Below are 14100 nucleotides of genomic sequence, written 5' to 3' on the forward strand. Positions count from 1 at the left end.
TAAAAAATGAATAACAGAGTAAATACAAAGGAAGCAGAAAGGAGAATATATTTAAGGTAAGAGTGGAAATTAATGAAATAAGAGACAAACATATGATATAAAGAATCAAAGTAAAAAAAGTTACTTGGAAAAATAATAAAATAGACAAAGCTTTGGCAAAATTAATCAAGAAAATAAGACAAACACCACTAGGAATGGAAAAAAGGGTGTAACTACATATGCTGCTAAAAGTATACAGAGAGTACCATGAACTTCATGTCAATAAATTAAAAATTTACTTGAAGTGGATAAATTCCTAGAAAAAAACAGAACTTACCAAAATTGAGTCAAAAAGAAATAGAAAAATTAAAAGAAATTAAGTTAGCAGTTTAATGACTCCTCACCAAGAAAACACTAGTCCAGATGGTTTTACATATAAGTTCTATCAAACATTCAAGGAACAAATAATCTTATGCAAACGATCCCGGTATACAGGAAAAAACTATTTTAAAAGATTTATACATACCTGCTTCATCAAATGATGGCACTTTTTCCATTTTGTGAGTCTGTGATCCCTGTCCTTCTTTCTGAACATTTGTGGAATACAACTTTACTTGATTCAGTGTACAACAGGGAACAATATTTGAAAAGCTTCCAAATGTCACTAAATTCTGCCATTCTAAAAGAAAAAATTTTTTTAAATTTCAAACAAACTAATAATAAGGATTTTTATACCCAATAAAACATACCTATGATAAGAGAATAATTTTACAGAATAACAGTAAAACTTTCATCCTGTTAAATATCCAAATGCACAATGCTAAGCCACCCTTTCCATGGAAGTGTTTCATTGAGCCCTAGGTATACAGGGTCTATATTTTGTAAAGGAAAAGAAAATATTCCTTTTTGTCCCCTAATTTGCAAATTTATTTATATGGAAACTTTTAAAATTATATAAAGTCAAAATATTTGTATTATTCAGCTGTTCTGAAAGGTCTCTGGCATTTACAAGGTATTCTTTATTTTGTATGCTGGTTGCATGATAAAAAAATGACATATAATGTACTTTTCAGAATAAGAACTCTTAGAGGGGGAAGGTCAGGAGGGTGTCCTACTCAAAACTACCCTGCATCTTCCTTCTGCTAGGTGGAGATTGAGTCATCTTTCATTTCACAATCAATATGTGAATTATATTAATCAGTCATTCATACTGTCACTGATGTTTTTAAGTCAGATAATTAGATCAACATTTGGTGAGATTTCTCAGTATATGGGAATTCTAATTGAGGGAAGAATAGAAGACTAATTACAAAGCACTTTAGCTGTTGCATCTGGGTTGACTGTGAGCTTTAGAGGGCTGAAATACAGAAGGAAAATATATTCCACATTTGCATCAAAGTGGTAGAAAAGTATATCTATCTGTCTCTACTCTCATGTGACCCTCTTGGTTTTATTTTTTTACGCTGAGTACTTAAAACTCGAAAATCTTGTTTCGGTATAATTTATATATTTTCTAAAGATTTAGGTGAAATAATGCAATTATATCATTAGAAACAGTCAAGTTTCTCCAAGAGTGGAGGGTTAAGCACTAAGAGTTGAAACTTTTCTAACTGCTTAATAATGATCTTCCCAAAATGTTAATTCATGTATGTGCATGTGTAGACTGCCTTCCAAAATCAAGAAAAATTAATTTTTTAATGGCTCAGAGAATTCATCAGGAAAAATTATTGTGAACACTGAAGATAATCTGAAAAGCATGAGGGGCATAAGGCAGCATAAGTATTCATTCAAATTTCAGGCTTAGAACTTGCTTTCTTCAAAAACTTTCTGATGTCAACTTACTCTTTCATTTATTTGGCAAATATTTGTTGAAGACCGAGTATTTTTTGTTTGTTTGTTTTTTGCGGTACGCAGGCCCCTCACTGTTGTGGCCTCTCCCACTGCGGAGCACAGGCTCTGGATGCGCAGGCTCAGCAGCCATGGCTCATGGGCCCAGCCGCTCTGCGGCATGTGGGATCTTCCCAGACCGGGGCACGAATCCGTGTCCCCTGCATCGGCAGGTGGACTCTCAACCACTGCGCCACCAGGGAAGCCCAGTTGTTGTTGTTTTTCATTAATAAATTTATTTATTTATTTTTGGCTGTGTTGGGTCTTCCTTGCTACGTGCAGGATTTCTCTAGTTGCAGCAAGCGGGGGCTACTCTTTGTTGCAGTACTTGGGCTTTTCACTGCGGTGGCTTCTCTTGTTGAGGAGCACGAGCTCTAGGCACGTGGGCTTCAGTAGTTGTGGCACATAGGCTCAGCAGCTGTGGCTAGCAGGCTCTAGAGCTCAGGCTCAGTAGTTGCGGTGCACAGGCTTACCTGCTCCATGGCATGTGGGATCTTCCAGGACCAGGGATCAAACCCGTGTCCCCTGATTGGCAGGCAGATTCTTAACCATTGTGCCACCAGGGAAGTCCCCCAGTATGTTTTTTTGATCATTTGCCTCTACTTATTAAAGGCTGAGTAAAGTGAATATAACAATGTATCTTCTTGCACGTTAAAATACGTAGACTACCAGCAAAATTAATTAGTGAAGAAAGGGTTTAAAGCAAATTCTCCTAAGAAACCCACCCTCCAGGAAAGCATCTTCTTCACCACAGCCACTGGTGTTCTGACTTGTCAGCCTATTAAAAATATCTTTTGTGATTATTACCTAACAAAAACACTATGACACCAACATTTTTTTTTACCCACTGATGAAACACTTCTATAGAGACTGTGCTAAGGTGTTTAAAGAGGGATTACTACAGTCTAAAAATCCTTCCTCAGAAGAGGACAATGTTTTCGTGACTTGATCCTAGATCTTTTTCAAGGTTCTCCTTAATTTTTAAAACATGTTATTACAGAAAATTTCAAAATTATGCAAAGGTAGAAAAAAACAGTACAATAAACGTACACATACTCATTACTTCAACAATTAACAACTCATGGCCAACCTTGTTTCACCTCTGCCAGGACCTGCATCTCCCCACCTACATATTAATTTGATGTAAATCTCAGACATTAAATAATTTCATTCATAAATATTTCAGAATGCATTCTAAGAGATAAGAACTTTTTAAAACATAGCCGTACCACCATTGCAAGTAAAAAAATCCTTAATATCATCAAGTATCCTCAATTTCCAATTTCCACTGTTACAAGTCATAATTTTTGTGTATGTGAACAGATCCTAATTTGGTCCACATACTGCAATTGACTGAGATGTCTTTTAAGTCTCTTTTCTACAGGATATGTGTTTTACAGCCATTTTTATATTGAAGAAACCAGCTGTTCGTACTAAATTTTTGTCCTGGTTGTTTTCCAGTCTGAATTTTACTGATTTAATTCCCATGGTGTAGTTTAACCTGTACTTCTATGCGTTCTATAAATCGATGGATATAAAGGCTTTATCCAAATTCAGGCTCCCTTTTATTAGGACAACACTACTTGATAAGTGGTGATGTGTTCTTTAACCAGGAGCCACATAATATTTGGTTATCTCTATTTGTGATAGTGTCTGCTGTTGTTCAATGCCTAAATCATTTATTCCTTAGGTGGTTACAAAATGGTGATACTATAGTTTTATCACTTCATTTTTTTGTCAGAATACTTCTACAAAGAGAAAATTCCCTTCATGTATTTGGTTATCCAGCAGTATAGTTCATATAAGAAAGTCAGGCTAAATGCTTAATTTTCTCCCTTTATTTACCATTACCAGTTCTCAAAATAATGAGTTCACTACCTACCATCCTGCAATAGTGACACAATAATTTGCATGTGTATGTATCATTATGATTCCATAGATTTAAACATTATTTGATGTATATCAATCCATTTTAGTCATTATCCTGATTTATGTCCAAACTGTCCATCCCGTTTTGGGCCAGTAGGGGTCTCTTCAAATTGACTCCTGTGTCCTTTTTGTTTTTGGCCTCTCCGCACGGCTTGTGGGATCTTAGTTCCCTGACCAGGGATCGAACCCTTAACTTCAACAGTGAAAGCGCAGAGTCCTAACCACTGGACCGCCAGGGAATTCTCAACTCCCGTATCCTGTGACACTATCTTAGTAATCTTGATAGCTTCCTTGCTCACCATTTCAAAAAGTAATTAATTTTTAACTTTAGTAGAATTTTAGGTATCAGCTTTAAAAGTACACATTTGCCATGAATACAAGATTGAAAATTACACAGAAATTGCAGAATATGTTTCTACCTTTAACATTTTATATTCTAAAAAATACACAGGACCATATCTGATTCAATAAAACAAACAGAATACCTAACACATAGCAGTAGAAACTCAACCATTTGTTGAATAAATTACTGAATTTGTTAATTAATTCTAGGAGGCAGAAAAACAGTAAAAAAAAATTAACCACCATTCATACCCTTTCTTCAAGGTGACTTCTAAAATAAGCTAGGTTATGGTACAGATTAGTCTTTAGTTTGGTGCTCACTACTCTATGGGCCTGGACAAGGAACTTCTCGTTGCTGCATATACAAGGCTGTTCATGGAGACTGCAGAGCTACTGGTATCTTATCAGTCTAGTCGAAACAATCACTTTTCTCTGCTTTTATTTTACTGTTACTGCCTCTGCAACTCCTAATAACTTTGCTACTGATCACCCTTTGTCCTCTCCGATCTTGTTTGTCACCTACCACTTACTCTGGCTTTTGGAGGAAATTTAGCCTTTCCATACTACAACAATACAAAAAACTCTTTTTCTCCCATGCAAACGGACAATTCTGTCTACTGTGTATGTTGCTTCTGCAATAATAATAACTAAAAACAAACAAAAAGATTTCTTAACGGTTTGAAATGTTTTGCTTCAGGCTAACTTCAGGACCAGAGACAAACTTGCACCTAAGTCTTCCAGAGATCAGTCTCTTTTCTTAAGAGACCATTACAGGGACTTCCCTGGTGGTCCAGTGGTTAAGACACCATGCTCCCAATGCAGGGGGACCAGATTCGACCCCTGATCAGGGAACTAGATCCCGCATGCCACAACTAAAGATCCCGCAGGCAGCAATGAAGACCCTGCAGCATGCAACTAATACCCAGCACAGCCAAATAAATAAATATTTTTTTAAAAAAACAAAAAAAAGAAAGAGAGACCACTGCAGATGGATGGACCTAGAGATTATCATACTAAGTGAAGTCAGACAGAGATAGACAAATATCATATATCACTTATATGTGGAATCTAAAAAATGATACAAATAAACTTATTTACAAAACAGAAACAGACTCACAGATATAGAAAACATACTTATGGTTACCAAAGGGGAAAAGAGGGGAGGGATAAATTAGGATCTTGAGATTAACATGTATACACTGCGATACATAAAACAGATAAACAACAAGGACCTATTGTATAGCACAGGGAACTATATTCAATACCCTGTAATAACCTACCATGGAAAAGAATCTAAAAAAGAATATATATATGTATATTCTGAAAAATATACATTCTGAAAAAGAATATATGTTTGTGTGTATAACTGAATCATGATGTTGCATTAAAAAAAGCAGGAGACAAAATAATACAGCTTGATTTCAACTATTCAAAAATGCTACTGGTGAAATATCTGGATTATGCATAATTTTTACTCTATACTTTATACTTTTCTGTATTTTCCCCAAATGTCTAAAATTTTAAATTAAAAATACATCCATTGTTAAATTACTTCAAATATTATACTGCTAATAGTAACACACTGACTATCTTTAGTTTACTTTTATGCTTTCAGCTAACAAAAAATGCAGGAAAATCCCTCTTATGTCTAATCATCTGGCAAGCAAAAGTGTGACCTAGACCAGGTGGCTCAACCTTCAGGACTATTGCTGATGTGATTTTTCACCAGAACAGAGTAAGCAATAGGGAATCCTTTTTTTTGGAGTATGTAAAGAATATACAACTTCCTGCACTGCATCTTGGCACACCAACTCTACTGCCTTGCTTAATTCTTGTAAACATTTGCTTAGGAAAAGGGGAAATAAAAATATCAAATACATTAAGGATTTGCCAAGTGCCACTGTACTAAGTGCTTTACCTGTATTATCACACTATAATTTATATCCCAAAATATACCTCAAAGCCATCTACATCTCTCCATCTCCATTGCTAACTACCATGGTCCAACCACAATCCTGTTTGCGTAGGTAACTCTAATTAATAGCCCCCAGTGATCTCCTTATTTACACTCTTCCCTTTCCATTCCATTCTCTACATAGTAGTCAGAATATTTTTTATTTATTTTTTAAAAAAATTTTTTGCAGTACGCGGGGCCTCTCACTCTTGTGGCCTCTCCCGTTACGGAGCACAGGCTCCGGACGCGCAGGCTCAGCACCCATGGCTCACAAGCCTAGCCGCTCCGAGAATGATATTTTTTAAACACTTGCTTTTTTTTTTTTAAACCTACAACCCAAAAGGCTATGATGCCTCCCCAATCTCATTTCACACACCCCTCCCCTTCCAACCACACTCCAGCCACAGCACGTTTCCTCCTGCTCCTGAATACAAGTCTAGTCTCTAGGGTTTCTATTTGCTCTGCCTGGATTGCTCTTTGCCCCAGATATTCATCTGGCTTGCTCATTTTCATTTTTCATGCCTTGGCTGTTTCCACCTCCTCAGAAAACCTGGAGTCCCAGGCCAGCACAGCTAATGAAATGGCCCCTGCTGGCTACCTTCTAGCCCATCACTCTGCTTATTTCCTTTATAGCATTTAGATATGTTTTCTCATTCCTCATTTCCAAAAATGGTGGAAACTGTGTCTGTCTTGTTCAGTACTGCACCACCAGCAACTACAATGCCTGGTACCTCTTTCCTGAATGATTCTCACTCACAAAAACCCTATGAAGCACATACCGTGGTTAACCTCATTTTACAGGTAACCCTATTATTAACCTGAACTACACAGAATCATGCTGTCAGCCTGCCAAAATGGTCTTTTATAACTGTCAATGTTCCTATTAGTTATTTAAGGGGCTAAATTCCCACTCTACTTTTCATATGGTAATACTAGCAGATTGCAGACAGAAATTTAAAAAATACAAAGGTCAATTTCTATATTTTTATTTAAAAACTATACTTTTATTAATCTCCGACTTAAGCAAAAGCATGTTATCTGTTGATTTGGCATGTAGTCCTTAAAGGAGCATCCTCCCATCTCAAATCACTGTCAAATGAGGCAAGACATAAATACATGAAAAAATAAAATAAGTGCTTATGCAAAGCCAAAAGAACTTTTTTTAAAAAGGGCATATTTACTAGAGAAACTAAGTAATATATATATATATATATATATATATATATATATATTTTTTTTTTTTTTTTTTTTTTTTTTTTTTTGCGGTATGCGGGCCTCTCACTGTTGTGGCCTCTCCCATTGCGGAGCACAGGCTCCGGACGTGCAGGCTCAGTGGCCGTGGCTCACGGGCCCAGCTGCTCCGCAGCATGTGGGATCTTTCTGGACCGGGGCACGAACCCGTGTCCCCTGCATCAGCAGGCAGACTCTCAACCACTGCGCCACCAGGGAGGCCCTAAGTAATATTTTTATCATTTGAAAGTATATGTTTGTGTAGATCATTTGAAAAACACTAAAGTTAATAAAAAAAACTTTTTCTAGAGAAAGTCACTAGTAATATCATAGTATATATTCTTACATTTTTTCTAGTTTCAAGAGCATTTTCCCACGCCACTAAATATTCTTCTACATTATGATTTTTTTTAGAAGTGTTTGCATCTATCACCAGCCCTTAATAACTGTACCAGGGCTTCCCTGGTGGTGCAGTGGTTAAGCATCTGCCTGCCAATGCAGGGGACACAGGTTCAAGCCCTGGTCTGGGAAGATCTCACATGCTGCGGAGCAACTAAGCCCATGCACCACAACTACTGAGCCTGTGCTCTAGAGCCCGTGTGCCTAGAGCCCGTGCTCCACAAGAGAAGCCACTGCAATGAGAAGCCAGTGCACCACAACGAGGAGTAGCCCCCGCTCACCACAACCAGAGGAAGCCTGCGCACAGCAACAAAGACCCAACACAGACAAAAATAAATAAATTTATAAAAATAAAATAATTGTACCATAACGTTTCCAACTCATCGTAACTGTAAACGTTACCTATTTACTACTATTAATAATAAACTTGTGCACAGACTTTAATATGTATCTGATTATTTCTTGAAAGCAAATCCCTTTAAATATAATTGTTGGGTGAGAAGTCATATACCTTTAAAGTTCTTCTTTTTTTAAAGTAAGGTTTTATTTATTTATTACTTATTTATCTTTTGGCTGCATTGGGTCTTCATTGCTGCACGCGGGCTTTCTCTAGTTGCGGCGAGTGGGAGCTACTCTTTGTTGCGGTGTGTGGCTTCTCATTGCGGAGGCTTCTCTTGTTGCAGAGCATGGGCTCTAGGCACGCAGGCTTCAGTAGTTGTGGCACACAGGCTTAGTTGCTCCGTGGCATGTGGGATCTTCCCGGACCAGGGCTCTAACCCGTGTCCCGCTGCATTGGCAGGTGGATTCTTAACCACTGAACCACCAGGGAAGTCCTAAAGTTATTTTTAACATAAAGAATAACTGACCTCCAAAACACTGTTCAACTAACTATATGTCCCAATCAGTAGTAAGAGAGTTCCTGCTTTTCTGCACCCTCAATATGAAGAATCACTATGAAAAACTTAGCTAATATGAGACAATGAGTAGTAAATCCTTTAGACTTATATTGCTATGCTTATTAGTAAGTATGAACATTTTTGCACTTTTATTGGCTACTCGAATGGCTTTATGAAAGCATTCATTTCCTTTGCCCATTTTTCTACTGGAATGTACAATGGTTTGTAAAAATTCTTTATAAATTAGGGATACTAACTTTATAAGCGCACTGTGCAATACAGTAGTCACTGTTTACTGAGCACTTGAAATGTGGAGTCTGTAAGATGTGCTATAAGTGTAAACTGGACTCCAGAGACGGTTAAGAAAAGATAATGTAAAATATCTCAATAATTTTTATATTGATTACATGTTGAAATATTTTGAATATACTGCATAAAATATATTAATAAAATTAATTTCATCTGTTTTTACTTTTTAAAATATGGCTATCAGACAAATCAAAATTACATACATGGTTCACATTACATTTCTTTTGGACAGAGCTGCTCTAGAATATTGTCTTCCTTTTTGCCTTTAAATGTTTTCAGTGTTAGTTTGACCCACAGACATTTCTCATTTTTAAGTGTGCAAATGAAGCAGTTGTTTCCTTCAAGATTTCCTCCTCGACTTATTCTTTATAGGTTTTTCCCAGCCACACAGCAGTTTTAGAAGCATAAACTAAACTTTATTTCTTGACAAAGAAAAATATTTATTTTTTAGAATTTTTCCCAAAAGTTCTGCAAATATTTTCTTCTTACGTGCATCCAACTTAGTACTCTTTTTAGTTAGTACTCTTAGTACTACTAGAGTACTTAGTACTCTTTTTCTAAATTAGTACTCTTTTTCTAAATAATTTTTTTAAGCTTTATCATAATTATGGCTGCCCTTTTAAAAACTGTTTCAGTATTTTTGAAACTAAATTTGCACAAACAAGGTTATTTTTTACATCTACTGTTTTTAAACATGAAAACACATTTTAATTTTTTGGTAATAAACATTGCAAACAACTTTGCAGTCATTCCGACTGGAGAGATAGGTGATTATTATCTGTAGTTCACAGAGGGATGAGACAAAGAGCACATAATTTTCGACTTGACAGAGACAGAGAATAATGGATTACAAATTACACTATTTCAACTTCTTTTTACCCACCCTTAAAGGGCTGTTTAGACTAAATTCAACAGCCACTCCACGTAATTTAAGTGTAAAATGCCGAAATTGCTTGGTCAATAAAAGCAACTAGGCCAGAAAGTTTAATTGGGGATTTTGGAGTACAGTACAACCAGATGAATCATTTTGTTCATAAGAGAATCAGGTACATTTCCATTATAGGAAAACTCCACAATTACACGTTTTTATCACTACCAAAAAGCCCCAAGAACAGTGCTTTTAAAATTAACCCTTCCGAAATTTTAAGAGCCAGTTTTTATATTTATTGCAAATAAAAGATAGGACCATATTCTAAAATAATTGCACAGCATAGGCATTATTTTAGCTTATGTTACTTATAAACTTGAATGACTACGACTTTCAACTTCTACTGCAAGGTCACAAACATGCTACAAGTTTTTTCAAACATAAATTTTGGGTAAATGTTTCTGTAAATACTCTTTTCATCCCCAAGACTCTGGGGGATTAGATTAGGGGTGGATTTGGTTCTGTCTCTTCCCTCATTGTTCCTAACACTTCCCAAGTGTCAAGCAACCTATGGCATGCCAATGACAGTAAAAACGGAGGTAAGCCTAAATAAAACTTGCAAGTTCAAGGTTATTGTGTAAACTGTCAATTTAAATTTGAGTCAGAAAAGACAGCTGAAAAAGAGGGATACAACCTGCCGACAACCGCTTTTTTCTGGGTTACAGCTCCAGCAGACACTTTTTCACCAAAAAGATTGTTCAACCGAACTGGGCTCATTCAATAATTGTAGGATGGTCATACCCCCATCTTAAAGGATGATTCGTAAAAGTTGCGTAGCAACCCCCAAATTCCTCCTTAGAAAATTTAATAACACAGGTTGGGAGTACGAGGAAAGGAACAGGGTAAGAAAATCTATTCGGTCAAAGTGCTCAAAAAAGGTAAGGCGGTGAGCTCAAAAGACCCTGGAACTTTGGGGAGTCAGCAATTTCGCACTGCCTGCAGGGGGAGGCGGGCGGTCACCGCCGGGCACTGCGATGCTCACGTAACGTTTTATCTGAAACGAAGTGGTCCGTTTCATGGATGCGACCAGACCCGAGAATTGCCCCCAAATGCCCGCGGGGGCCTCGCTAGGACCGTGGGCGAGACCAGGATCAGGGAGGCCTGTAGGGGCCCCCGCCGGCTGGGCAGGCTGAACTGCAATGTCAAGGTTCTGGGGCTGGGAAAGGGCAAGGCGGCATACTCCCTAGGCGAGGCGCCCGGCCTTGTCTTCCAGTCCGGCTTCCGCAGAGTCAGAGGCCGGCGCAGGACACTCACCCTGGAGGTCGCTGGAGCCGCAGGCTGCCGCCCTGCAGCGCAGACGGAGCCGGCACAGGGAGGACCAGCTACATCTGTGGGCCGCGGCGGCGGCGGCCAAGCCCGGTAACATCCTGGCGGGGCAAAGGACCCCACTCGGACACCGCCTGCTACCTCCGCGCTGCCGCCGAAACCAACTGACTCCATAGACCGGACACTACAGAACACCGACGCCTGCGCCGCCGCAGGCGGCCTTAGCGAACTCGGAAATGGTAACATTATTTAATGACCTGGCCGCGGACGCAGCGGAAATGACGTACGCGCGGAGCACGAATCGCGAGACCTTGCCCCGGAAAAGCTTGGTAGGGCGTGGCTGCGCAGAAAGTTTGGCGTGTTCTCCTTGTCTTAGCGAGCTACTGCTTTTGCACCTTGCTTGGGTATCTACAAATTAATTGTTTGCTTCTTAACCTCCCGGAAAGCCTTGGCAGAAGTGACAGCCGTTGAGGGCTCTGCCTAGTTTTCTTTTTTCTGGGCTCAGATCCTGGACCATGGTGTTGGAAAAGGGAGGTAAGGTGGGAAGGAAGGACAGTGGCCTTCTGAGCCTCTCCCTCTCCAGGGCCTTTCTGGATAATCCCAAGCCTAGGCTAATTTGTCCTCAGTGCCCTCGGAACCTGGAACACAGTACATCACAACAGCGTTGTGTAGCCATTACCGTGAAGGCAAGTACCCACAGAATCAGTTCTTTGGCAAGAGAATTAATTTAGGCTGATTTTTTTTTTTTAAGGCCCAAAAGACTCATCACCTTTGACCTTTACCCTACCTGCCTAAAAGAATGTAGATAGAGAACTTGTTCCTAGAAGGGAGCTATCACCATAGATAATTGTAGTACAAACTAGGTATATAGACAGGGAGGAACCTAGCAAAGTCGGCTTGTTAAAATTCCTCTCTATCCTATTGTCTCTGTGGGCCCAGCAAACATTTGTTTACCAAACATTTGCTTTTTTGTCTCCTTGCCAGTTACCTTCCTCCCCTTGGAAGTCCCGAACTATTACCCCCAACATCCTCTTTTTTCTTTAGCTGAAGATGGTATTCAAGGTGAGGGTTTTGGAGAGTTAGTCAGTTTTCCAGGGTCTCTCCCATGTATACATGTTATTAAACTTTTGTTTGATTTTCTCCTGTTAATCTTTCTCATGTTAATTTAATTCTTAGACCAGCTAGTGTAACAGGGAAGAGCCAATTTTGACTCCATGTTGGATCTGTTTCTTTGACTTTAGCCTTTGCTTTTCGTTGCTTTTGTTATTTAAATCATACATGATGGCCTGCCTCAGGGAACCCTACCCGCCTGTGAATGGCTGCAAGAAAGAAGAAATTAACACATCTCCTCCCCGAGCCTGGCCATTCCAGGAGACGTTTTGCAAGACTGATGGCCCTTTTTACTTTACTTCCTTCCCATCTCTCCCTCTCTATTCTGCCTTTTTACTTTACTTCCCTCTCTGACTCTATAAAAGTAACTGGCATCCAGTCCCTGATAAGATGGTTTTTCAGAGACACTAGTCTGCCATCTTCTCTGTCTGCCAGCTTTCCGAATAAAGTCGGGTTCCTTGCCTCAACACATCGTCTCTGATTTATTGGCCTGTCGTGCGGCGAGCAGAGAGCGAGCGTGGACTCGGTAACACTAGAACTTAGAAGGGTAGAGGAAAATTTCTTCCTCCCCGACGCTATAATAGGCCTGTTTAGTATCTACCCTGTTGCCCTGTATACTTTTCTTCAAAATGTCTAAAGATATTTGAAATTATATATATGCATTTTTTTATTTTCTGTCTCTCAGAATAAAAAATAAGCATCATGATGCTGAAATCTTGTGTTTTGCACACTGCTGTTTTCCAGGGGCTAAAACAGTGCCTGACACAAATAAATTAATCGAATGGAATGCATGATGGTTTGTTTTAAAATTAATGAGTCATTTAATTGTAGTATTACTGTTGTCGAACCTAAGTTCGTGTGTCCGATGCACAAAGAGGCCAAGCAAACCAAGACGTAGGAGTCTGGAGCAAAGAAAGGTTTATTGCTGGGCCAAGCAAAGCCAAAACTCCCTGAAGGTTTTCAGGGAAAAGTTTCTACTGGCAAAATTCGGATGAAGGTCTGCAGGGTGTGTGACCTTCCTCTGATTGGTTGGTGGTGAGGTAGCCGGTTGAGATTGAGATTCCAAGAATCTCAATCATCAGCCTTCTGGTTCCAACCAGTCTGGGGTCCACATGGCTTGTGCTCAGCCTGAAATTACCATCCTCCACCTGGGTAGGGAGCCTTAGTTTCTGTAGAAGAACTCAGAGATATATTGTTATGTATATCTACTGAGGAGGAACCAGGACCCTGCTTTATTGTTGCACTATTGTTTCTTGACTGTTCCTCCTTTGTTTCTGCATTCCCTCACTTCCCTAATTAGTAACTTTGAATAACTCGTAACTTGGAGAGGGTCTGGGAGGCTGTAGCCTTTTTCCTATAAGTAAGAAACAGGGGACATGGAAAGGCCCCACAGGGTCCTGCTCAGTTTCACTACAAAATAACTAATTCAAGGGGAAATACATTAGTATGTTCCCAATTTTAAGAGAATCAACACAGTCTTTTATGCTGATTGAGAAAGTACAACCAGATTAGTGAGGTGATAGTGATTAAATTATCACAAGAATGGTAAGCAATTTAACTTCCTATGACAAACATAGATTAAAACATTAAGTGGTTAAACATTAAAAAATGCTGTTCCTGGGACTTCCCAGGTGGTGCAGAGGTTAAGAATCCACCTGCCAATGTAGGGGACACGGGTGCGAGCCCTGGTCCTGGAAGATCCCATATGTCGCGGAGCAACTAAGCCCGTGCGCCACAGCTACTGAGCCTGCGCTCGAGCCCGCGAGCCACAACTACTGAGCCCATGTGCCACGTGCTCCGCGACAAGAGAAGCCACCGCAATGAGAAGCCCGCGCACCACAGCGGAGAGTAGCCCCCGCTCGCCGCAACTA

General features: G+C 39.4%; 1 protein-coding gene across 2 annotated transcripts in view; it reads right to left on the reverse strand.

The window, feature by feature from the left end:
• The window catches only part of SLC30A9 (solute carrier family 30 member 9), a 74048-nt gene extending 62708 nt beyond the window's left edge, over positions 1 to 11340 (reverse strand). For both annotated transcript variants that reach the window (XM_081250394.1, XM_081250393.1), the window contains exons 1-2: positions 11108 to 11340; positions 506 to 658 (exon numbers count right to left, since the gene is read on the reverse strand). In XM_081250394.1, coding sequence (XP_081106520.1) covers positions 506 to 658; positions 11108 to 11219 — 265 coding nt within the window. In that variant the 5' untranslated portion in view covers positions 11220 to 11340. The remainder of the gene's footprint in view (positions 1 to 505; positions 659 to 11107) is intronic.
• Between the last annotated feature and the right edge of the window lie 2760 nt (positions 11341 to 14100).

Source organism: Mesoplodon bidens (genome assembly GCF_964165515.1).
Source record: "Mesoplodon bidens genome assembly, chromosome: 1".
Classification (NCBI taxonomy): Eukaryota; Metazoa; Chordata; class Mammalia; order Artiodactyla; family Ziphiidae; genus Mesoplodon; species Mesoplodon bidens.